The 25,338-nt window shown below is 39.0% G+C and overlaps 2 protein-coding genes across 9 annotated transcripts in view; both read left to right on the top strand.

Annotated features, from left to right (window-relative positions):
• The window catches only part of Ints2 (integrator complex subunit 2), a 68,455-nt gene extending 60,402 nt beyond the window's left edge, over window positions 1-8,053 (top strand). For 4 of the 8 annotated variants that reach the window (XM_029568095.1, XM_029568092.1, XM_029568093.1 and 1 more), the window contains 6 exons: window positions 753-951; window positions 3,386-3,637; window positions 3,977-4,084; window positions 4,224-4,329; window positions 5,783-5,959; window positions 6,058-8,053. In XM_029568095.1, the coding sequence (XP_029423955.1) occupies window positions 753-951; window positions 3,386-3,637; window positions 3,977-4,084; window positions 4,224-4,329; window positions 5,783-5,959; window positions 6,058-6,227 (1,012 nt within the window). In that variant the 3' untranslated portion in view covers window positions 6,228-8,053. The remainder of the gene's footprint in view (window positions 1-752; window positions 952-3,385; window positions 3,638-3,976; window positions 4,085-4,223; window positions 4,330-5,782; window positions 5,960-6,057) is intronic. The other 4 variants (XM_008842654.1, XM_029568091.1, XM_029568090.1 and 1 more) reach the window with 1 other exon arrangement.
• Window positions 8,054-9,781: 1,728 nt separating this feature from the next.
• Window positions 9,782-25,338, top strand: part of Brip1 (BRCA1 interacting protein C-terminal helicase 1) — a 213,801-nt gene continuing 198,244 nt past the window's right edge. The window contains 4 exon segments of the mRNA XM_008842653.3: window positions 9,782-9,979; window positions 13,348-13,470; window positions 20,019-20,130; window positions 22,734-22,907. Of these exon segments, the coding sequence (XP_008840875.1) occupies window positions 13,378-13,470; window positions 20,019-20,130; window positions 22,734-22,907 (379 nt within the window). The 5' untranslated portion in view covers window positions 9,782-9,979; window positions 13,348-13,377.

Below are 25,338 nucleotides of genomic sequence, written 5' to 3'. Positions count from 1 at the left end.
GAATACAAAAGTATCATGCCATCTTCCTCTAAGAGAAATAGGAGTGGAAAGAATAAACAGCCTCCATATTAATTAAGAGAATATGCCTCTTTATAGGCATGTGTCTAAGAGATTTACTGGTTAATCATTTTGTTTTTTAAATATTTTAATTTTTATTTTATGTGTATGAGTGTATTGCTTGCATGTGTGTAAATGCTCCTGTGTTGTGCAATGCCTATGGAGGTCAGAAGAGGGTATTAAATTTCCCTGGACCTGGAGTTGCAGATGGTTGGTACCCACCATGTGGGTGCTGGGAATCGAACCCGGGTCAGCCAGTACTCCAGTCCATCTATACCATCTCTCCAGTCCCTGGTTAATCATTTTATACACAATGGGAATATATTTCTCTATAGTTTGCATTATATTATTGTATCTGATAAGATGGATGGAATTTATATAATATTGAAATATAGAAAACAACAAATAATAAATAACTATTCATTTATGTTTGAGGAGAACATGGTCTTACTTTGTAGCCCTGGCTGGCCTTGACTTGATCATCTTCCTGGCTCAGCTTCCCCAGTGCTGGGATTGTAAGCAAGTACTACCATGCCCAGCTTAGATTTTTATTTGAGAATAAATATGTCATTCGGAAAAGATACTATACTGTGCTTTTCAGGTTTCTCTAATTATTTAAACTGAATTGATCATGTTCTGGCTACTTGTGAATTTAAATTCTTTCTAATAATATTTTCCTTCTTTCTTTGTTTAAGGTGCCCCCCACTGATGGATATTACTCTACACATGCTGAATGGGTATCTCCTTGCATCTAAAGCTTACCTTAGTGCCCACCTGAAGGAAACAGCAGAGCAAGACAGACCTTCTCAGAACAATACAATGGGTTTGGTTGGACAAACTGATGCCCCAGAAGTTACCAGAGAAGAACTGAAAAATGCATTACTGGCTGCTCAGGTAAATTTTTCTCAAGTAGAATTTAGTTAAATGGCATTTTAAAAACTAATTTAATCAAATAGATGGCCATTATGTCCTCTATGTATGTTATATGTATGTATGTTGTTGACATTGTGCATTCCTTTTATTACAGAATCTATTACAGTAATGTTCCCTTTGCTTCTGAATACCAGATGGACTCTCTTACTGCAACCAGGAATCATCTTCCTGATGAATGTTTAATGCCTATTTTAATAAGATTTATATTTATTTATTTTTGTTTTTTTTGATTCAGGGTCTTTCTGTAGCCCCAGCTGGCCTGGAACTCACTATGTAGACCAGGCTGACCTCAGTCTCACAGAGATCCACTGGCCTCTGTCTCCCAAGTGCTAGGATTAAAGGCATGTGCTACCACGCCTGGCTAAGATTTGTATTTTAACAAAAGATAATCCTTTAACTGTCTTATGTGCACCAAGTGTATGCAGGCAGCTATGAGCTGTCATGTGAGTACTGGGAACTAACCTTGGGAGGTCTCTGGAAGAGCAGCAAGTGCTCTTAACCACTGAGCTATCTCTCCAGACCCTTGGTCCTTTCTTTTTCGTTTTCTTTTTCTTTCTTTTTTTTTTTTTTTTTTTTTTCTTTTTTTGACAGGGTCTCATTATGAAGCCATAGCTGGAGCCCCAGCTGGCCTGGAACTCACTACATAGACCCGATCCACCTGCCTCTGCCTCCTGAGTGCTGGGATTAAAGGCATGCGCCACCAAGCCCAGCCTTCTTTTTCTTTTTTTAAAAATATTTTATTAGCCTATTACTTTAGTCTAGAAACCCAATAACCTGTGAAAATGAGGCATTTCTTTTGTAATTCAATTGACAGAGAAACTTGACCTGATGTGAACTTGTTTGGTGACAAATCTTTACTTGAATTGATAAAATGCTACTTATGGTCTTGAGATAATTTAATGCAAATATTGGTTATGTATTCCTAAAGAAGTATTGATATGTCTCAATACAAGGTGCTAACTGACTCTGCTGGGGATACTATAGAATATTGCATTAACATTTTCTGAGATTCAGCACTCAGGAGGCAGAGGCCATCAGATCTCTGTGAGTTCAAGGCTAGCTGGGGCTACAAGGAGACCCTATCTCAAAAAGACCAAAAGAAAAAAAACATTTCTGAGGTTCAAATTAAATATTTCCCAAGAATTAGGATAAGGGACTGTGAGTCATTATAATCACCTGTATAAAGCATACATATATGTTGTATTTTAGTCTAAGTTCTTTACATATATTAGCTCATTCTGTTTTTATAAGTAGCCTATGAGGGATGTAGCAGTCATCACCTCCGTTTTTATAGACTGAACGGCAAGACCAAGAGGCATTAAATGATTTGTTTAAGACCACACATTTAGAAAATGGTAGAGTTAGGATTCATGTCTAGCTTTTCAGCTCTAGAGACTGCAAGCAAAAACCAAACCAAACACAACCCACCCCAAAGCCCTTAACCTCAAGTACAAGTTACAAAGTAAGTCTAACCTTATTATTATAATTTTTTCCCCTTTCTTTTTCTTTTTCTTTTCTTATCTTCTTTTTTGAGACAGGGTCTCACCTTGTAACTCTGGCTGGACTGGCCTGGAACTCTCTATGAAGACCAGACTGGCCTCAAACTCAGAGGCAAGAGAATCTCTGTGAGTTTGAGGCCAGTCTGGAATTAAAGGTGTATATAACTAAGCCCAGTTTAAGGTTAAATGGTAGAAATGGAAATTAAATGTTGGAGACAGACTATAAATAGAAAAATAAATACATAATATTATAAAATGTCAGTTCTTCCTATATGGGAGCCTCAAACAGATCACCTGTCAAGCTACTCTTTTGTGAAGTAGCATAGGGGAAAATAGAGAAATATCAGATGGAATTCTGGGGAAAGTAGAGTAAGATGAAGGAAAATTTGACTAGGGCCTGTTTTAGATGTCATTGAATCAGAAAGCCTGTCCTTCAACTGAGGTCTGTGGATCTGCCCTGAGCTCCCTGAAATTATGCAAGGTGTTTATTTACATATGTTTGTTTTATTCAGATTATTTAGGGGTTTGTAACTCTAAAAATGTGAGACTCTCTCTTGTAAATTTCTCAGTTCTGCTTTAAGAACTATCACTTTTACGGTGTTTATGGGTTGTGTTTTTGGTTTTTTTTTTTTTTTTTTTTCTTTGTGTTTTTAAGACAGGGTCTCCCTGTAGCCCCAGCTGGCGTGGAACTTGCTGTGTAGACCAGGCTGGCCTTGATCCCATAGAGATCTGCTTCTGCCTCCCAAGTGCTGGGATTAAAGAGGTATGCCAACGTACCCAGTTCTATGTGCTTTAAAAGAAACTATTGTCATTTTTGTTCCTTTGAAAAACATTAGATTTGGTTTTCAGATCAACTTCTCAGATACTTCTTTTATCCACTTCATATTTGCTTATAGGATAGTGCAGCTGTCCAGATTCTCTTAGAGATTTGTTTACCTACTGAAGAGGAGAAAGCAAAAGGTGCCAATACAGACAGCTTGCTCAGGAATATTCAAAGTGTTATTACTACCAGCCTTCCAAATAAGGAAACAGAGGAAGGAGAAGACAATTTGCTCTGTAACCTTCGAGAAGTTCAGTGCCTTATCTGTTGTCTGTTGCACCAAATGTACATTGCAGATCCCAACATTGCTAAACTTGTTCACTTTCAGGTATGCTTTCAAAGAACAATGGTATGTGGTTGAATTTTATTTTTCTTGGGGGTTTTGTATATTAAATATGGATCATTTGAAAATGAGAAATGAGCATCTTTTGCAATATGTAGAAAAATCAAAATTCTGAATCCTAGTATTCAAGTGATATACCCTTGTTTCAGTGCATCAGAAAAGTGAGAAAAATGAGATTCTAGGACACATACGCACACGCACACATTCTACCATATTTGGAGTAGTTTTTGCAGAAAGGGAGTGAAAGGGAAACCTTCAATTATGTTTTTGTCTGTATCTGACTTACAGTTATTTCTCACTTTTTCTCCTTTTCTTCTGAGATAGGGCTATCCATGTGAACTTTTGCCTCTGACAGTGGCAGGTATTCCATCTATGCACATCTGTCTGGATTTCATACCTGAGCTTATTGCCCAGCCAGAACTTGAAAAACAGGTAATGAGCATTTTGGAACTCTGAAGACAATTTTGATCATTTCCCAGTCTTGTTAATACAGTTATAGAGGACATTTTATAATTCTCAGTCCTTAACATTTTTCCAAAGAGATATGTGACGTTTGGATTTTGTATTGCAGATATTTGCTATACAGTTGCTGTCTCACTTGTGTATCCAGTATGCATTACCAAAGTCACTTAGTGTGGCTCGCTTAGCTGTCAATGTTATGGGAACTTTGCTAACAGGTGTGTAGCCAATTAACAAAAATATCTAAGGAAAATTATTACATGTGTTTTCTGAACTTAGAGACTTAGTAGCTTTTTTGTGTTGTTATGAGTCAATATGACAGTATATATAACTGTAATTTGTGCCATGCTTTTGAAAAATTTTGTATTTACAGATGTGATTTTTACTATAGAAGGATGAGTAGGCAAATTGTATCTTTTGTTTTATGAATGAATATGTATAGATACAGTAAAATGCTTTCTTCATCTTCATTTTATTTTTATTTTTTATGTGTATGAGTGTTTTGCCTGCATGTATATAATGCCCCACATGTGTGCCTGGTGTCTGTGGAGGCCAGAAGAGGGCATTGGATCTCCTGTTAGCTGCCATGTGGATGCTGGGAACTGAATATAGGTTCTCTGCAGGAGGTCCTCTGCCAGTGCTCTTAACTGCTGAACTATCTCTCCAGTACCACATTCTTCATTTTTTAAATGAAAATCAAATCTCTATGACAGTAGAAAACAAATTATCAATTACAAATGTGTTCAGTTCCAGAAAAAAAAGTGAAAATGACATCAATATATTATTAGCTGTTTCCTTAAATTCTACAACTTATCCTGATGTTTTAACCACCTTCTAATTTAAAGGGTTAAGTGGTATAAAATAAACTACTTTAAAACATAAGCATTTTCTTTGTATTGTTTCAACTTCATGTTGTAATAATTTCTAGTGATTAAGAGTTTATACTAGTCATTCGCAGTTTTAACTCTAACTATTGTGTTACTTAGAACAAGCTTTTTGTTTTCTTCCTAGGGCTGGGGATTGAACACAGGGCCTTGTGTACTCTAGGCAAGAACTCTACCACTGTACTGTCTCCTCAGTCTTAGCCTTCTTTTTTTTTTTTTCAGACAGGGTCTCCCTGTAGCCCCAGCTGTCCTGGAACTCACTATGTAGGCCAGGCTGGCCTTGAACTCACAGAGATCCGCCTGCCTCTGCCTCCCAAGTGCTAGGATTAAAGGTGTGTACCACCATGCCTGGCAGCCTTCTTTTTTAACTTCTCTAAAGTTTACTTAAAAGTTTTCTCAGCCGGGCTTGGTGACCTTTAATCCCAGCACTTGGGAGGCAGAGGCAGGTGGATCTCTGTGAGTTCAAGGCCAGCCTGTTCTACATAGTGAGTTCCAGGCTAGCTGGGGCTACAGAAGAGACCCTATCTCAAAAAGACAAAAAAAAAAAAAAAAAAAAAGAGACCATTGTGAGAATGAAATGAAATAATGCATTCAGTTGACCTATTGCAGTGCTTGGGCATAGTGATGGCTAACTTCTAGAGTGTAAAGTGTCTAAAAGCAGGGTGGGCAGCGTCTTAGAAAGTGTAGTATCTCCAGCCCAGAATATGGCATTTATTTGTTTTGTAGGTTGTCTATGTTGAATTTATATTTGGAAAATAAAAAATTCTGTTTCATTTCTTTCCAACAGTTCTAACACAGGCTAAGCGGTATGCTTTTTTCATGCCAACACTTCCAAGTTTGGTCTCTTTTTGTCGAGCATTTCCTCCACTGTATGAGGATATTATGTCTTTGCTAATTCAAATAGGGCAAGTTTGTGCCTCTGATGTTGCTACTCAGACAAGAGACATTGATCCAATCATCACACGTAAGTAGTAGCTAATTTTCAAAAGTTATTTTCATCTCAGACAAAACCAAATTCATTTCCCCATATCTTGCCTTAATTTATTTCCTTTATGTCTGTAGGTCTTCAACAAGTAAAGGAGAAACCAAGTGGATGGTCTCAAATCTGTAAAGATCCATCTTATAAAAATGGATCCAGGGATACTGGAAGCATGGATCCTGATGTACAGCTCTGTCACTGCATTGAAAGCACAATAATTGAAATAATAAACATGAGCGTTAGTGGAATTTGAAAAGGGAGATGAAAAGAAAAGGTGAAGCTGTTTGCTGCATATCCCCAGCAGGAATTTGCATCTTACAGCAACTCTAAACAGAATGGGAACAATGATATCTTGGAATTGCTGAAATGATTCAGTTCAACATGAATATAATTTAGAACTCTGAGAATTATATTTGATTATATTTGATTGGCATATCTTTGGATCTGCACTGATGGCATGTTTATACTGTAGCAGCTGAACTTTTTTTCCATTGGGAACACATTTAAGAAACTCATTACTAGAAAAGGATCAGGCCTTCTGAAGAAGCTTTTGAAGTAAAGAAAGCTTGCTAGGCCTTTAATTTAATTTCTTATAAAAATGAGCATTTGGAGAGCCCTCATGTTTGCGAGCATTTAACAGTTCTCAACAAAGATTTGGAATGGTAGGAGGGAGAAAAAAGAATATAGGGAAATGTAGAGAATTTAGGAAAAATGAGGAGTTAAATACACAAAAATCGCAGACTTGCAATGCAAGTAATAGTAATGCAGGTTGAAATTCTAGTTTGCAAGAAAGAGTAAAAAGGCTTTTTAATGTGACTGTCTTGGAATTACACATGAGGATGTCAAGATTTCACATATTTGCTTCAGTTTTTCCTAATATATGAAGCCATATGTTTAAAGAGATACTTGAATAATTTGGAGTTTTAAGATACTGATTGTAAAGTATTTACAGAAACATCTTTGTGCAAAGAAGAACCTGAAAATAAATCTCATTTATCTTATTTTTTAAACTTATTTTTATAATGCTTTATTAACTTATCGAATTCTCAGAGGGGTGAAGATGTATCAAATTAAATGAATTTTAGAGCAATAAAACCCACTAGATAAAAGAGCTCTTGGTTTGTCATCAGGATTATAATGCACATTTTACTGAGATGATATTTGAGTAAGAAAATATATACAGTGTTTGAACCTCAGGAAAAATTTAAGTGTGGAAAATACTGTATTGCTGAAAAAGGTTGCAGTCCTCTGTTGGTAACTTCCATTGGTTAAGCAGATGCATTCAGAGAACCATGACCACATTTTAAGAATTAAGTGTCCAATGTAGAAGGTACTTCTCTTTGCTGTGTGAGCTATACCTCAATCATTCCCACTCCACTGAAACAGACCTCTTGTACAAGAAGGTAGGCAAGCTAATAGGAAAGTTTGACTTGTTTAAGAAATGAAGGTTAGCTCCAGCCTTTCCACTAGAACACAGTCACATCTCATTTTCCTTCTTTGTAAAATGGGGTTACTCCTGGCCCTACCTCATAAGGGTATTCTGTTAAAACAAGTTTATAGCCGTTTTCAATCATGAAGTGCATAGTATCATGCATGAAAGAATACAACTTTTTATTAGATGCTTACTGTTAAGTAATTTTGATGTGAAGAGTACAAGAATATGCTTTAAATATACCATTGAATTTTCATATTTTTAAACAAAGCAGTTTTGTAGTCTCTTAAGATTAAATACAACTGCTCCTGTTTTGTTTTTAAATGAGGCCTTTCTGGAATATTTTGTGTGAATAGTATCCTTTAGGAATTCAGAAATGTTTGAAGTACATTTTGTAAAGAAATGCAGTACACATTTGCTAGATCAATTTTCAAAGACTGGTTATAACCTGCTGTGCTAAAATAATAACATGCTCTTTTTCATCTGATTTGTTGATGATGTAAATAAATGTGTAAATACTATTAGTAAATGTTAATATTCATGTATCTTAAGTTAAGGTTATAAAATTTATCACAATGTGATTTTTTTTATTAAAGTGAAAACAGATGTGTGCAACTATTTTGAATATTGATTTATAAACATTCAAATTCTTTATCAAATGGACTGTTATTTGTGTTTTATTATACAAATGTTAATGTAAAAGAACATTACAAGGGACTGCAGCCTAGGAGTGCTAGTTTTAGGGCTTTCATGTGTCCCTTTCTGGTAGCCACATACACTGACAGTGAGAGGTTGGAGTCAACTGCAGGTCTCGAGAATTTACATGAGGAAAATCAGAGTGGTTATTTTTTTAAAAAAATATTTTATTTATTTATTTTTTGTGTGGATGAGTGTATTGCCTGCATGTAGGTAAGTGCACCCGTATCGGGCAATGCCTGCGAGGACATAAGAGGCTGTTGGATCCCCTGGAACTGGAGTTACCGACAGTTGTTAGCTGCCATGTGGGTGCTGGGATTCGAACCCAGGTCTTGTGCAAGAACAACCAGTGTTCTTAACCGCTGAGCCATCTCTCCAGCCCCAGAGTGGTTATTTAAAAGATTTGATATGTTTAAAAAATTGGGAGAGCTGGAGATGTAGCTTGGTCAAAGCACTTGTCTAGCATGTGCAAGCCCTGCATTTGATCCTCAGCATTGCCAACAAACAAAAACCAAGTAAGAGCAAAGTAAATTTGAAGGTATTTTAAGGATTTTATATTCTTAACAGTAAATTACTCCATCTTTATCTCATATACATTACCATATGAATTCCTAATACAATTTAGAGTCTGCATTTTTAAACCTAACAATATGGCATTTTTGTCTTGGACGTAGTTTAATTTTTATCATTTTATCGGCTTTCTAATCTATTGAATTGACAGATCAGGACCATCTCTCCATTACTAGACTAAGGACTTTATAACTTTTTTCAGTATTACAAATAGGCACTTGTCAATTGAAGTATTATCACTTTTAGATTATGCTTCAGGCTAAAATTTCTCGCACTGAGGTTACTAGGTCAAAAGCAGAATTTATTTTTCATGATTACAAGTTGTGTCATTTTAGGAAGATGTAAAACAACTGAAAGTGAGGCAAACAAATCAGCCTTCTGCTTCCTCTCTAAACTAGTTAGATGAATTTAAGAAAGCTGCCTCAGGCTTTGTTCCGTAGTTGAGTCAAGTTTAGGCTATAAAGAATGAAAAAAAAAAACCCGAAAAACTCAAAGACCAAAAAACTTGACAGGGTCATGATTCACCCTCTATCTCTGAGGAAATTGTACTTGGCAAAGAATAGCATGATATGGAAGGCCGATGTCTTAACGTGAGGCAGATGTGATCTAGGGAGACAAGGTCTACGACCCGAGAAGGCCTTGAATTTTAGGTAATATTGTACCTGGCGTCACCGGGCCTTCTCAGCTATTCGGGCAATTCTTCCCGCACTTTTTTCCCACATCTTTGCTACTATAAAGCTGGGAAGTTGTACTGAATGCTCGGAAGGCTTAGCACAACGGAAAGACGGTTCCTATTCGTGGGTCTGCCAGTCATCAGGGAATTGGCCATCTGAGTGAAATCAGGTTCCCTAAAGTCCAAAATGTTAGGGGACCCATTGGTGCGTTTTCTTTAAGCAAGCCCTGAGATTTGCCCCAGTCCTTCCCTGAGATCTGCCTTCCGGTGCCGCCAACTACCCGGGTCAGCTCTTACTCCGCGGGTTTCCATTGGGTGCTGCGGCACCACCCTCGACGTCGATTGGTCGCTTCCTGTTTCATCCTGGCGAGTGATTGGCTGTCTGAGGCCGCCCGACGATTGGGCCCTGGGAACCGAGGGGCGGGAGGCGCGAATTTGTGCCTTGTGGAGTGTGGAGCGTGAAGTCGAGTGGCTGAGAGGAAGGGGCCACGGGCACCGCGGGGCGGGAGCGGCGGGCTGCGGGCACTCTCGGGCTTTTCCCCAGCCGGGCCCCGCGTACCTCCCTCTCGGAGCCGCGTTTCCTCTTCTCCGGGACTCGGAGCCGGCCGCGCGGCTCAGCTTTCGCCTGACACAGGCAAGTGGGAGGGACGTCCGGGGGAGCGCGCTGGCGGGCGCCGTCCGCCTGGGGCTCTGGGCGGGCCTGAGCGGCGGACGGCCAGGCCCGGGGGCCTGGGGGCCGCGCAGCCCGAGAGAAGCCCCGGCCCAGGCCTGAGGGTAGCCCGGTCAGGTCCACCCGGACGCCCAGAGGCGCGTTTGTTCCTTTGGGGCGTTCTAGAGGCGTGGTGCCCCAGCCGGGGACGTGGACTAGACTGCGATTGAGTGAAACAGCCTGGAGTTCTTGCTTCACCTCTAGGCGTTAGAGCCTGTGTTCCAACAGAATCACCGCTGGAGGGCTTAGAGTATCTTTTATTCTCTGACAGTGCTGTACATACATGCAATGCGTGTTGGTCATACCCACCCCTCCCCCGCCCCCAGACAAGACCCTTTCCCATCTCCATGTCCTCGCTTTTTAAAGAAAATTTTCTGTAATTTACCGAGTCCAGGTCTTGTGCTCCAGGTCCTGTCTGACAATACTGTTTAGAACTGGAAAACATCTTAGAATAGTGGTTCGTCTTTTGGAGCACAGACGCTGTGGCTAAAATTATTATTGACTTCATAATCTGTTGAATAATCTCTTTTTTTTTTTTTTTTTTTTTTTCTGTGGTCTTTGAGACAGGGTCTCCTTGTAGCCCTAACTGGCCTGGAACTAGCTCTGTAGACCAGGCTGGCATTGAACTCACAGAGATCTGCCTCCCAAATGCTGGGATTAAAGACATGCACCACCAGCCTGGCCTGAATAATCTCTTAACCATCTCCTTTCCCCGACTTTTTCACTGTTGTAAAATTTTCCCTATTTTTTTTTCAATTTCCGTAGGGGAGAGATATATATAATTTATGTTTTATGTATATGAGTGTGTTGCCTTCATGTGTGTAAATGCAGGAACTGGAGTTACGGACGGTTGTTAGCTACCATGTGGGTGCTGGGAATTGAACCCCAGTCCTCTGCAAGAGCAATAAGTGCTCTTAACCCCTGAGCTATCTCTCTAGCTTCTCCTTAGGATATATTTATGGGAAAAGAAATTTGTACACATTATTCTCAGAAAAATGCAACCATGCACAGAAACATCTATATGCAATTTTAAGAGGCCCCAGTTTCTGAATTATGTCCATGGGTCCTAGGTATAAAAAAGTGGTGAGGTGAGGATTACATGAACCCCTTTTGGGTCAGATACTGGGTTAAGTACTTGTGGTTGTGTCTAATTTTCATCCATATCTTATCAGTTATTTTGTATTATCTCAGTTGCATAGCTGAAGAGACATGATGTGAGAGGTTAGATGATTTGAACAGTGGAATTCAAATTTAGATATACCTTCCTATCAAAGTCCATTTTCGTCCCATTATAGTATACTAACTTTTAAGAATTAATGTGCTGGGCCACCGAGATGGCTCATTGATAAAGTCATTTGCTGCCAAGCCTGATGAACTGAGTTTGAGTCCTGAGACCCACATGGTGGAGGGAGAGAACTGACTCCAGCAAATTGTTCTCTGACTTCAACATGCATGTCATGGCATGTATGGCCCCCCCCCATACACACAATAAATTAAATATAATAAAAATTTAAGAGAGGTCCGGGTGTGGTGGCGCATGCCTTTAATCCCATCACTTGGGAGGCAGAAGCAGGTGGATCTCTGTGAGTTCAAGGCCAGCCTGGTCTCCATAGTGAGTTCCAGGCCAGCTGGGGCTACAGGGAGACCCTATCTCAAAAAGACCAAAAAAAAAAAAATTTAAGAAGAATTATTGTGCCAAGATACTTTCTTGCTTGCAACCATATTAAAATTAGGCATTACAGATAAGAATCCTAGACCAGAGAATTAAAAAGATACTTTTTTAAAAGTCTTTTTGAGACAGGGTCTCCCTGTAGCCCCAGCTGACTTGGACCTTACTATGTAGACCAGTCTGACCTTGAACTCACAGAGATCTGCCTGCCTCTGCTTCCTGAGTGCTGGGATTAAAGGTATGCATGCTCCACCATGCCCGGCTAAAAAGATAATGTATCTTACAGCCTTTAAAACATTTTTAAACAAGTTTTATGTAATTTTATTTTATGTATGAGTATACACTCATATGTAAGTGCACCTGTGTTGTGCAGTGCCTGTGGAGGTCAGAAGCGGATGTTGGATTTCTCTGAAACTGGAGTTATAGACAGTTGTTAGCTGACATGTGGATGCTAGGAATGCAACCCAGGTCCTCTGAAAGAGCATTCAGTGCTCTTAACCGCTGAGCCAACTCTCCAGCCCATCTTTACAGCCTTTTAAAACCTATGGGTCTTAATTCCTTGTTTGCTGCCTTTCCTTCTGACTGGGAAACAGAAGAAAAAGGTAAACAGGAATGTGTAAAATAAGAGAAAAGAATGGTGCTATGGAGTATTAGCATCACCTCAGAAATCTGTTGTGTCTGTAGAGTTAGTATGTCTGATATAAATTGTTACAAGAGCTTGAGTTTCATCTGCCATCCACTTGTAGCCTGTTTTTTGAGACAGGGTCTCCCTGTAGCCTTGGCTGACCTGGAACTCACTGTGTAGACTAGGCTTGTCTCCAACTCATAGAGATCCACCTGCTTCTGCCTCATGAGTGCTGGAACTGAAGGTGTGAGCCACCACACCCAACCCTTTATCATGTTTTTATATGATTTTGTTTAATCTTCACAAATGTCCTCTGGGGTAGACCTATTACTAACCTTATTTTTCTTTTTTAATATTTTTTTTACGTGTATGAGTGTATTGCCTGTGCAATGCCTTATTTTATACCTTAGGATATTGAGTTCTAGAAAAGTTAGGTAACTTGTCTGAAGTCAGACTCTAGTACATGCTCTTGACCACTGAGATTTATTTATAAAAATAGGAAATTCTTTTACTTCTGTTACTTTTGTTTATGCAATTATTAATTCCGATTTTTGTTCCCAGACATCTCTATTGCTAGATGTATAGTTTTCTTTAAATGATACTGTTTCAGTATTGATTTGTTTGTTTGGTTTCCCTTTAGCCCCAGCTGGCCTGGAGTTTGCTAAAGCAGGCTAGCCTACATCTCACAGAGATCTGCCTGCCACAGCCTCTGTAGTGCTGGGATTAAATGTGTATGTCACCAGGCCTGGCCAATATTGATTTTTTTTTTAAAGATTAATTTTTATTTTTATTCATGTTTATTTATATGTATGTCAGTGTGTGCTATGTGAGTGCTGGTGCCTTGGAGACCAGATGAGGGTGTTGGATCCCTAGAACTGGAGTTACAGGCAGTCATGAACCACTTACTGTGGGTACTAGGAGCTGAAGTACAGCAAGTGCTTTTAACCACTGAGCCTTCTCTTGAGTCCCTCAGTATTGATTTTACTGTTTCCATTGCAGTTACAAATCTAAAATAAAGAAGAAAGCAGAATGTCGTCAGTATCATCTGAATACACAATTGGTGGGGTGAAGATTAACTTCCCTTGTAAAGCTTATCCAGCACAACTTGCTATGATGAATTCTGTAAGTATTTTCCAGCAGTTGTCTTTATTAAGATAACTATTTTTAGCTGGGTATGGTGGCGCACACCTTTAGTTCCAGCACTCGGGAGGCAGAGGCAGGCGGATCTCTCTGAGTTCAAGGCCAGCCTGGTCTACATAGTGAGCTCTAGGACAGCTGGGGATACAAGGAGACCCTGTTTCAAAAAGAAAAAAAAAAAAAAAAAAAGTTAACTACTTTTGACACATAGTACACGCTAGATTTGTGACTATATCCTCAGATACTAAATAATTGATAATATTTCCTGGATTCATTTGGAAGAGCACTTACTTTTTAGGAAAGTAATATGATCACTACTAAACTGTATGTCTGGTTAGGATGTAAGGAAGAACATTCTGAAAAATGTTCTCGGTTCCTTTGGAACTTTTTTTTTTTTTTTTTTTTTTTTTTGAGACAGGGTCTCCCTATAGCCCCAGCTATCCTGTAACTCACTATATAGACCATGCTGGCCTCGAATTCACAAAGGTCCGCTTGCCTCGGCCTCCCAAGTGCTGGGATTAAAGGCCTACGCCACCACACCCGGCACAGCTTTTTTACACTTGATAACATATAAATGGCCATTTGATTCTGTAACTAGAACAAACATTTAATTTGAGGTCTGCCTTATTTAATAAGCAAACCAAAACACGATGATTTCAGAGCTCTCCAAATAAAAGATCAATAAATATAAACAAGTATTTTATTCTTCTCCCAGCAGTAATCAGCTGCCAGTGTTTCCTCAGCTAAGATTGGGGTCTGCTGACCATTTCCCCAGTTCTAGACTGGGTTTTTGTCTGGCACCGTTTGCATGGGACTTTTGTATGCTGATATCATTGTCATAGAATTATATGAGCAGTGTCCCAGGAGCTTGTAAGACTGTTTCCATATGGTTATGCACCTTCTCCCTGGCTCTTACAATCTTTCCGCCCCCATCTTGCTAAAACAAGAGACTCTATATAGGCTGACTAGGCCTCCCTCAGTGGATGGACCTGCACAGGGGAACATCTGGGAACACTGACTTGACACATTGGGCCTTAATACGGATAACAGAGTATGTGGGTTCCAGTTGAGGGAGGAGTGGGGGGCATGCTGATGGGGCTGGGGCCATAAAGATAATTAAGATCATTTGATATATTCTTTATAAAATACATAAAACTTTTGTCTTCCAAGGCTGGAATAGTTTTCTGGGAAGAGTGGCTGGATACTCAGGTGAGGGTCCGGTGACCCTGCTTGGCACTCCTTTAATGAATGAGCACAACCGTCAGCAAGCCCAATTGTGACTGTTTAGTGATCAGGCTCAGCTGATGTCGTGATGATGATAGTTATTTCATGCATAAGGGACTGCTGTATAGCATCATCTTATTAAAAGGACCACCATGTGGAGGCAGGATCAGGGGGCTGTCATGCAGTCCCCTCTTAGTTGGAGGTCAGAGGGAGGCCAGAATCCGGCACTCTCTGGCAGTCTGCTAAGCTCCTAGCCACTACCCCAATGGAGGTCCAAACCCACCCACTCAGGCTGTCTGCTAGGATCTCAGCCTTAGCCTACCAAAGGCAAATCTCTATTTTATTTTGTTTTTATTATTTTATTTATTTGTTTGGTCTTTTTGAGACAGGGTCTCTCTGTAGCCCCAGCTGGCCTGGAACTCACTATGTAGACCAGGCTGGCCTTGAGCTCACAAAGATCTCTGCCTCCCCAGTGCTGGGATAAAAGGTGTGCGCCACCACGCCTTTTGTGGTTTGAGAGGTCTTTGTATCAGGGTCCTTCTCTATCACTCTCCATCTTGTTCCTTTGAAGCAGAATCTGTTGATGAACCTGGAGGCTCTGTTTTTCTTTTTGGCTGGTCTGGCAGCCAGTAAGCCCTAACAATCCTATCGCTGTTTGCCTCAGTACTGGGGTTACAGGTGTGTGCAGATCATGCTTGGCTTGTTTTATGAGTGTTGGGGATACAAACTCTGGTCCTCATGCTTCTATACCAAACACTTTTAACTCAGCATGCTTTGGGGAATGGTTCCAGGACCCAGCTTGGATACCAAATGTGTAGATGCACAAGTCCTTTATATAAGATGGTACATTATTTCCACATAGTCTATATCAACCTCTCATTTACTTTAAATCATCTCTAGATTACTTATAGTACTTAATATATTATAGATGCTATATAAATAGTTGTAATATTTATAACCATGTAGTTATTGAAGAAATAATTAAGTCTGCTTGTTCAATACAGATCCAATTTTTCTTTTTCTGATTAGTTTTATATGTATTTATCCATAAACAATAATACAGTATTATTTGACATATGTTTAAACTTTGTGCAGTTAAATACTATGCCTGTCTTCCTGCAGAACTTTTTTTGGTGTGTGGTGTGGTTAGCTTTTTCAATTTGACAACTGGAAAGAGAGTCTCAATGAGGACTATCTATATTGGATTGGCCTGCACATGTCTGTGGGGGATTGTCTTAATTATGTTAATTGATGTGGGAAGACCCTGCCCACTATGGGCATCAGCATTCCTTAGGCAGTGGTCCTGAACTGTGTAAGAGATGAGAAATAGAGCTGAGCACAAGCTTGCATGTATGCATTCATGTCTCTACTCGTTACCTGATGTGACTAGCTCCTTCCTGCTTCTGCCATTGTGAATTCTCTGATATGATAAATTGTGACTTGGAATTATAGGCAGAATAAACTTCTTTCTGCCTTATGTTAATTTTTGTCAAGGTCTTTTAACATAGCAACAAGTGAAACAGTGGTGGTGGGAATTGATCGTAGAGCTTTATGAAGCTAGACTCTTATTTTTCCACTGAGCTCTGCCCCCAACCAGTTTTTTTTTTTGTGTTAACATTATATTTAAGATATATCATTATTTGTTGTTAAATCATTTTGCTTACAATATGGCACTTTGTATGGATATAGCATAATTTATCCATTTTCCTGTTGGTGGGCATTTGAGTTGTTCATATTCTCTTGGAATTAGTAACCAAAGCCATTATGAGGTGTCTTACTTGTACTTTCTCTTGTTCACTTAGGATTTGGGGTATATACTTAGGGCTGGACTTGATGGAGTTGAACATTTTCATTTTTACTACAGAATGTTTTATTTCTATACAAAGTGATTGTAACAATGTATGCTAAATGTATGCTTGCATTAATGGTATCTCTAAGTATTAGTGTACTATAGTTTTTTTCTTTGAAACAGTTGGTACTTGTGTAACTAAACATAAATTGCTTTCTTCTTTTCATGAGTTTGATAGACTTGTAAAACCAACAGAATATTAGGAAGAAGTATAAAGGAATAATCTAGAGTAACAAAATTCTAGTTCTTTCTATGCTATTGCTGTTTCCTGGAGTGCCACCTAACTGTTCCTTGCTGTTCTATTTGTTCTTCTAATGGGAGAGAGACCTAATAAAGTAATTATTTATGTATTTATTTTTTTGGCTTGGAAACATTTGATTTATTCTTTCTTTTTTCCTACATGATAACAAAAACCTCTAAATTTAAAAACAATCCATTTGGAGACATTTGGCTTTTAGAACTATTTCCAAATAACTTTTCCCCATTTTAAATATTTTATTTATTTTTATTTTATGTGTATGAGTGTATTGCCTGCATGTATGTGAGTGTACCCCTGTTGTGCAATGCCGTGGAGGACAGAAGAGAGCTTTGGATTCCCCTAGAACTGGAGTTAAGGACGGTTTGTAGCCACTGTGTGGGTGCTGGGAATCAAATCTGAGTCCTCTGCAAGAGCAGTCAGTGCTCTTAACCGCTGAGCCATCTCTCCATCCCCTAAATCCAAATATCTTAAAGCACAATCTGAAAATATTGTGGATATTAAATGTTTATTTTCTAAGCTTGCTGATGAGTTGAAAATTTTTTTGATTTTTTAAAAATATTTTATTTTTTATTTTTATTTTATGTGTATGCGTGTATTGTCTGCATGTAGGTAAGTGCACCTGTGTTGTGCAATGCCCGTGGAGGACAAAAGAGGCTGTCGGATCCCCTGGAACTGGAGTTACCTACGGTTGTTAGCTGCCATGTGGGTGCTAGGATTCAAACCCAGGTCTTATACAAGAACAGTCAGTGTTCTCAACCACCGAGCCATCTCTCCAGCTCTTGAGAGAAGATTTTAAAGCTGTTTGAAGTGTTCCAAAATAACCTCAGTATTTTGAAGCACTTGAAAACACATTGAGCTTTAAAAAATATTTATAAAACATTTAAATAAAAGTGATTATAAATTACAGATAAAATGCAGTGTTTATTAGACAGTTTCATTATTGCAAATGCTTTTCCTCCAGATCTTGTCTTCTAAATTTAGAAAATACATTGAAAATATGTTAATTCTTTTCATCAAAAGAATATGGAGTATTTCTTTTTATCATGCCATTTCCTCTACCTTTCCTTTCTCCTACCTGGAAATGAATTTCCTGGTCCTTCATTCACTGAATAATTATTTATTTTTTAAATAATTTATTGAGAATTTCATACATGCACATAAGATGTTTTGCTCAGATCCATGCCCATCCCCTCCCCTCCAACTCCTCCCATATCTCCCCATCACTTTTTTCCTGATAACTTCATGTACTCTTTCTTTTTTTTTTTTTTTAAATGGAACTTTTTGCTACTCTAACATTTGCCCCTCTGAAGAGGTAACCCTAAAATCTTTAAGCTCCCAAGTACTTTGAACATTTTTGGCCTTTGGAACAGAGTATGTTGCTAAGAGGCCCAAGGACATTTTGACTTTTAGCCAAGAAACTGGCTACTTTTCTTTGGGGTATTTTTACCCTAACTGCCTAGCCAATTCCTACCTCCTATTCTTATCACACCATACTCTGAAGAGGTTACTTAACTTGTGGATAGGAAATCGGGATTCAGACCACTCCGGCTTCCTCCATGCTGAACAGGGACGCAGGGTGAGGCAATTGGGGTACCCCTTCAATGTATCTATCTAAAAGACTCCCAGATTGCATAACTCATCTGTAGGGGGAAAAGAAAGTCCTTTATTGGTGAATAGGAGATGTGAAGGAGAAGTAAAGGCAAGAGTAATTAGCATTACAAGTTCTAGACAGGGAACCAGGAAAAAGTCAGAAATTCAAAATTTCAAATGTTCATATGAGAGTCCATTGGAATTTCTTGATGAGAGCTTCCAAAAGCATCCCTCTATTGGGTTCCTCCTCATTTTTCTTTTGTCTATCAAGTGATAGATTCAGGATTTGCTTTCAGGCGCTTTGATAGCTGTTGGAGTGGTTAGAATCAGTGTCAGTTCCCTCTCAAAAGCTTCTAGATAGGGTGAGAAAAATTTATCCATCATTTTAGAACAATAGCGGGTTGTCTCCCTTAGCTACAGGTGGGCACTACAGTATTGGAGACCAAGATTTGAAGTCTTACATCTGAGCAGGACTTTCTGATTAGGAACAAAATCATCAATGAGAAATAATTGTCTAAACAACTTTTTATATGGATTTAAGCCTAATGTCTGGGAAGTGTAATCCTGTGAACTCTTAAATATACTGATGGCTTTAGTCTTTGGTTATGTTTTCCTTTCGGATGTTTAAGACCATACAGTTGGCCCAAATAAATCAATTTATTTTTACACTTAAGGTCATTTGAAGGTGTTCCTTAGGGGTCACATGGGCTTGGGAGGAGCCCCTGACTCCTTTCTTTTACTAGTTCCGTCTATGTGAAGATAAGTCAAAGGTCCTACTCAACCTTGGCTGGCTTCACTTGGAATCATGGAGGAAATGTTCCCTCTGAGTTGACCCTCCTCTTTGTAGACTGGACACTGGTTCAAGTCCATCTGGTGGGGTCTCCTTGTCCTCTCTGAACAAGAGGACAGGTGACTCACCACAGTTACAGGACATTTTGAGAGATGTTCTATAGTCCCCTGAAACTTAGTCGATCTTGGAGGGCAAGGGCAAAAACTGTCCTTTAAGTCTCTCAGACCAGATTAGTATAGGCCTCAAAGTATGTTTGTAAAACATCCAATAAGGTTAGTTCTGTCAGTCTGGTACTTTTAATTGCCATGTATGTGGTGGTTTGAATGAAAATGTCCCCTATAGGCCATTTGGTCCCAGATGGTGGTGCTGTTTTGGGAGGTTTTAGAAGGTGTAGCTATCCTGGAGGAAGCATGTCACTGGGGGTGGGCTTAGAGAGTTCGTAAGCCTTGTCAGATCTCCACTTGCCCTCTTGCTTCCTGTGCCTGCTTGAAGATGTAGAGCTTAGCTTCCACTGCTCTTCCTCCAGCCACCTTTGCTGCTATGCCTCCCTGCCAAGACGGAATGTAATTCCCCTGGAACCATAAGCTCAAATAAACTCTTCCTTCTATAAATTGCTTTGGTCAGTGTTTCTATCACAGCAACAGAAAAGTGACTAATACAATGTGCTATGAAGATAAAGCTTGGGTCAAAAACCAAATGTTCTCAGACAAACCTTGACTAGATATATATTTTTTTCCTTAAACTAGCTGACTAAACTCTGACCTTAGAAATTTTAAGATTATGTTTATGTATTTATTTTTAATTTGTTTTTGTGTTCACAGATTGTTAGAGGACTAAACAGTAGGCAGCATTGTTTGTTGGAGAGTCCCACAGGAAGTGGAAAAAGCTTAGCTTTACTTTGTTCTACTTTAGCATGGCAGCAGTCTCTTAGTGGTAAGTAGTTCTTGAGGTCGGCATGCTGCTAGTTGGGGTCTGAGAAAAATATAATGGAGTACTCCTTATTCAGATTGATTCAACCGTGTTCTAATTGATTTAAACAATGTCTTTCAAGACATTTCCTCAAAATACATTCTCCATACCAGGCATGTATGTAATCCTAGGATTCATTAAGACAGACAAGAGGATTGCTGCAGGTTTGAGGCTAGCCTAGCCTGCACAGCAAATTTCAGGCCAGCCAAGGCTACAAAGTGAGACCCTCCTTCAACCCACACCCCCCTTGAAAAACATGTATCTCCCAAAAGTACCCCCACGGTAGAATGAGAACTGACTCACTCAAGTTGTTTGCCGACCTCCATATGCTCCTGTAGGATTTGCACACATGCACACAAATAAATGTAATAAAAGAAAAACAAGAATGTATTACTGTTAAGAATGTGGTAGGAAAGGTGGTACAGTGGTAAAGGTGCTTACTGCCAAACCTGATTACCTGAGTTCCATCCCTGGGAACCACATGGTAGAGGGACAAAGTTAACGCCTACAAATTGTCCTCTGTTCTCCACATGCATGCAGTGGTGCACGTGTAACACTTCCCCCATAAATGCAAACAAATAATAACATACTTTTTTAATTTTTTATTTATTTATTTATTTATTTTTTGTCTTTTTGAGATAGGGTCTCCATGTAGTCCCAGCTGTCCTGGAACTCACTATGTAGACCAGGCTGGCCTTGAACTCACAGATCCCCCTGCCTCTGCCTCCCAAGTGCTGGGACTAAAGGCGTGCACTACCACGCCTGGCCTAATGTAGTTTTTTAAAATTAGATTTATTTTAACAAAAAATATTTTACAAGTTTTTGATTGTTCATTGTTATTCTTTGGAGAGAAATGAGATTACCAGTTAATAATTGAAATTTAATGGCAGTTATCTGAAATTAGTGTTTTTGTGCTACAAATGAGTGAACAATGTCAGTAGTATATTTAAAAAATCATTTATCGATGGGTGTGGTGGTGCATGCCTTTAATCCCAGCCCTGGGAGGCAGAGGCAGGCGGATCTCTGTGAATTCAAGGCCAGCCTGCTCTACATAGTGAGTTCCAAGCCAGCTGAGGCTACAGGGAGACCCTGTCTCATAAAGATCAAAAGAACAAACAAATCATTTATCTTAATTTGTTATCCTTTTTCTATTTTTTTATTAGCATCTATTAATTATACATAATAATGGGTTTGTGATGACATTCTTATACATGTATAGAATGTATTTTGATCATTTATCATTTTTTCCTTTTCTGAAGCAGGGTTTTTACTATGTATCCCTGGCTAACCTCAGCCTCAAGGTCCTTCTACTCAGCCTCTTAAGTGCTGGGACCAAGTATGCATGATCATATTTATTTTTTGCTAGCTTCTTATATTTTGATCTATTTATTTTTGCTTTATGTGTATGAATGTTTTGTGTGCATGTATGTTTGTGCACTGAGTGCTTGCAAAACCTGTGAAAGCCAGAGCTCATCATATCCCAAGAGCTAAAGTTATGGATGGTTGTTTACTGCCCTGTGGGTGCTGGGAACCAAACCCAGACCCCCTGCAAGAGCAGCCAGTACTCCAGCCCCTTGATTAGCTCTAAAAAGTGTATTAGTTATTTTATTTGTATATCATATGGGCACACAGTGTAGATATACTGTAATTTTGTATTTAGGTGTCAGAATTACTCTTTAATTGAATTTGAATATTGATCTTAAAATGTATTTTGATACACGTATCAGGATTTATAGGTGATAGAAGATGTAATCTTTGTTACTTAGTTTTTTTTTTTTTTTTTTTTGAGGCAGGGTCTCCTTGTGGCCCCACCTGGCCTGGAGCTTGCTATGTAAACCAGGCTGGCCTTGAACTCACAGAGATCTGCCTGCCTCCGCCTCTTGAGTGCTGGCATTAAAGGTGTGTGCCACCATGACTGGCAGACAACCGAATTTTGTTAAAAAACAAAACAAAAAACTCCTTTCTAGGTGTTATTTACTGTTGGTGATATCAGGTTCCTATGGGAAATTTATTATTATTTTTATTTTATGTATATGAGTGTTTTGCCTGCATGTATGTAAGTGCATCTGTGTTGTGTAATGTCCCTGGAGGTTAGAAAAGGGTGTTGGATCCCTTGGAACTGGGGTTACAGATGGTTGTTAGTCACCATGTAGGTGCTGGGAATCAAACCTGGGTCCTCTGTGAGAGCAGTCAGTGCTGTTAACTGCTGAACTATATCTCCAGCCCCTTGAGTTTTAAATAAATCTTGATATAAATTAAAACATAATTGGTTGTACTTTTATTATGTTATTAGTTTATTAGATTTTTGTAGTTTATATAAATTGATAATCCTATACACACTTCAGGCATCAGCATTTCGCTCCTGTCCTGATTTGATATTGTATATAGAGTTAAGGTAGTCTAAGTTTGCTTGGAAGATTGCCTTTCTGATTTAATCCCCCAAATCTAGCACCCTGGGAAACCTTCCAGTCCTTGGTAAGCTGAGATGGTTGCTTACTCTACCTGCAGAGGATAATTAATATTTATGTAATTAGATATATGGTAAATAGAAGCTCTTTCATTTGCAGGGAAGTCGGTGGATGAAGGTGTGAATAAAACAGCTGAGATGACTTCATCTTGTTCTTGTGTATGCCACTCAAAGAATTTTACATTCAGTGACGCAAAACTAGGAACTTCGCCTCATTTTAGTAGTCCAAGCAAACCATCTCCTGAAAGAAATGGCACTTCATCAACCTTTCAAGGTGAGTTATAATTTTCCTCTGTCTAGAATCTGTAATTGGAGCCTTAAGTATTATTACTGTGAACCTTAATTTAGATAAATTTAGTTAGTTTGATTGATTATGTTCAAACTAATTTCTCTGAAATTGTTTTAAATTACATTAATTTATATATGTATTTTGTATATGTATTTGGGTGTCTGCAACAGCACTTGTGTGGAGGTCAGGGGAGAAATTGCTGAGTCAAAATTGCAGAATCAGTTATCTCTGACTACAATGTGTGTCCTGGGGATTGATTTTCTCTTTTTCAACAGAGTTTCCCTGTAGCCCCAGCTGGGCTGCAACTTGCTATATAGACCAGTCTGGCCTCAGTCACACAGAGATCTACCTGCCTCTGCCTCCTAAGTGCTGGGATTAAAGGCATGTGCTACCTACCATGCACAGCTTTTTTCAGGTTTTTGTGTGTGTCTGTATGTGTCTTTGTGTGTCCTGGGGATTGAATTGATATTGTCAGGCTTGATAGCAAGTGCCTTTACTCATTAAACCATCACACTGCCCCTCTCTGAAATTTTTTAAATAATTTGTGTTTATTTATTTTTGGTGCTGATGATAGAACTTAAAGCTTCATGTACACTAAAGGATGTGCTTTACACTAAACTATGTCCTGGTGGAATTATTTTACAGTAACATCAGGTGCTTATAAATTCTTAGACTTTTTAATTTGTGGTCTCACTTTAATTATTGAAACATTTTGCTCTTAAGCCTTTTTAAATTTTTTTTATTTTTTGAAGACAAGGTTCCTCTCCATACCCAAGGCTAATCTTAGACTCACTGCCCTAACAAGTCAAACAAGTGGAGCAGGTGTATCTCAGGTTTGGTCCATTCTTGTCTCAGTTTCTCAGGGTCTGGGATTACAGATGGGAGTTACTATGCTGAGCTTAAATCACTTTTTGATGAATGTAAAGGAAAATAGATCATTTTTAAAGAATTTGTGGCCAGTATTGATAATTATTGTTTTATACAACTTTGTATCTTGAGACAAACCTGACTTTATTATTTAAAACATTCTTTTTGATTTATTTTTATGTGTATGAGTGTTTTCCCTGCACATATGTAAGTGCACCTTGTGTGCAATGCTAGAAGAGACCCCCCCTGGAACTGGAGTTAAGAACAGTTATTAGCCACCAGGTATGGTGGTACATACCTTTAATCCCAGTACTTGGGAGGCAGAGGCAGGGGGATCTCTGTGAGCTCAAGGCCAGCCTGGTCTACATAGTGAATTCCAGGCCAGCTGGGTCTATAGGGAGACCCTGTCTTAAAAAGACCAAAGGACCACATGGATGCTGGGAACTGAACCTGGGTCTTCCACAAGAGCAGCAAGTACTCTTAACTGCTGAGCCATCTCTCCTGTCCCATGATGCTTTTTTTCCACCAATAGCTCAGGTGATTTAGAGAATTTTTTAGCAATAAGTGTATTTTTAATTAAAAAAAATTTAAATTAAGGTACTTCTGTTTATTCATACATTACTATTGCATAATTAATAGCCTATAGTATAGTATAAACATAGCTTTTATGTGTAATGGGAGAAAGCAAACAATTCATGCAACTCATTGTAATACTTGCTTTACAGAGATGGTCTGGAACTGTTTGTTTTTTTTAATATTTTTATTTTTATGTGTATGTGTATTGCCTGCATGTGTGTAAGTGTACCATGGAGATCAGAAGAGGCTGTCAGATCCCTTGGAACTGTTGTTATGGACAGTTGTTAGCTGCCATGTGGGTGCTGGGATTCGAACCCGGGTCTTCTGCAAGAACAACCAGTGTTCTTAACTGCTGAGCCAACTCATCTGAGGGTACTTGTATGTGGAAGTTTTCCAGTACTTTTGTTATCACTTGTTGTTTCCAATTTTCTTAAATTTTAACCATTCTTGTGCATGAGTGGTGTTCTCACTGGTTATATTTTCTTCTTTACAGTGCTGTGGATTGAACTCAGGGCCAACCTTGACCTATTAAATAGTGACGAATGAACACCTTACGTATTTATTGTTTTTTTTTTTTTGATTTGTTATTTTTATTTTAACATTTATATTTATTTATGAGTATTTTGCCTGCATATACCTAAATGTACATGCAGTGCCTGTGGAGGCCAGAAAAAGGCATAGGACCCCCTGCAACTGGAGTTAAGGACAGTTGTTAGCGGCCATGTGGGTGCTGGGAATGAAACCCAGGTCCTCTGCAGGAGCAGCGAGTACTCTTAACCACTAAGCCATCTCTCTAGCCCCCTATTTATTGCTTTAAAAAAAAAATCTTCTAGCTGGGTGTGGTGGCGCACGCCTGTAGTCCCAGCACTTGGGAGGCAGAGGCAGGCAGATCTCTGTGAGTTCAAGGCCAGCTTGGTCTACATAGTGAGTTCTAGGACAGCTGGGGCTACAGGGAGACCTTCCTTCAAAAAGA

Source organism: Nannospalax galili, unplaced genomic scaffold (genome assembly GCF_000622305.1).
Source record: "Nannospalax galili isolate Female #2095 unplaced genomic scaffold, S.galili_v1.0 scaffold879, whole genome shotgun sequence".
Lineage (NCBI taxonomy): Eukaryota > Metazoa > Chordata > Mammalia > Rodentia > Spalacidae > Nannospalax > Nannospalax galili.
The sequence above is the reverse complement of the archived record's forward strand: the minus strand, read 5'-3'. Positions and strand labels throughout refer to the sequence as shown.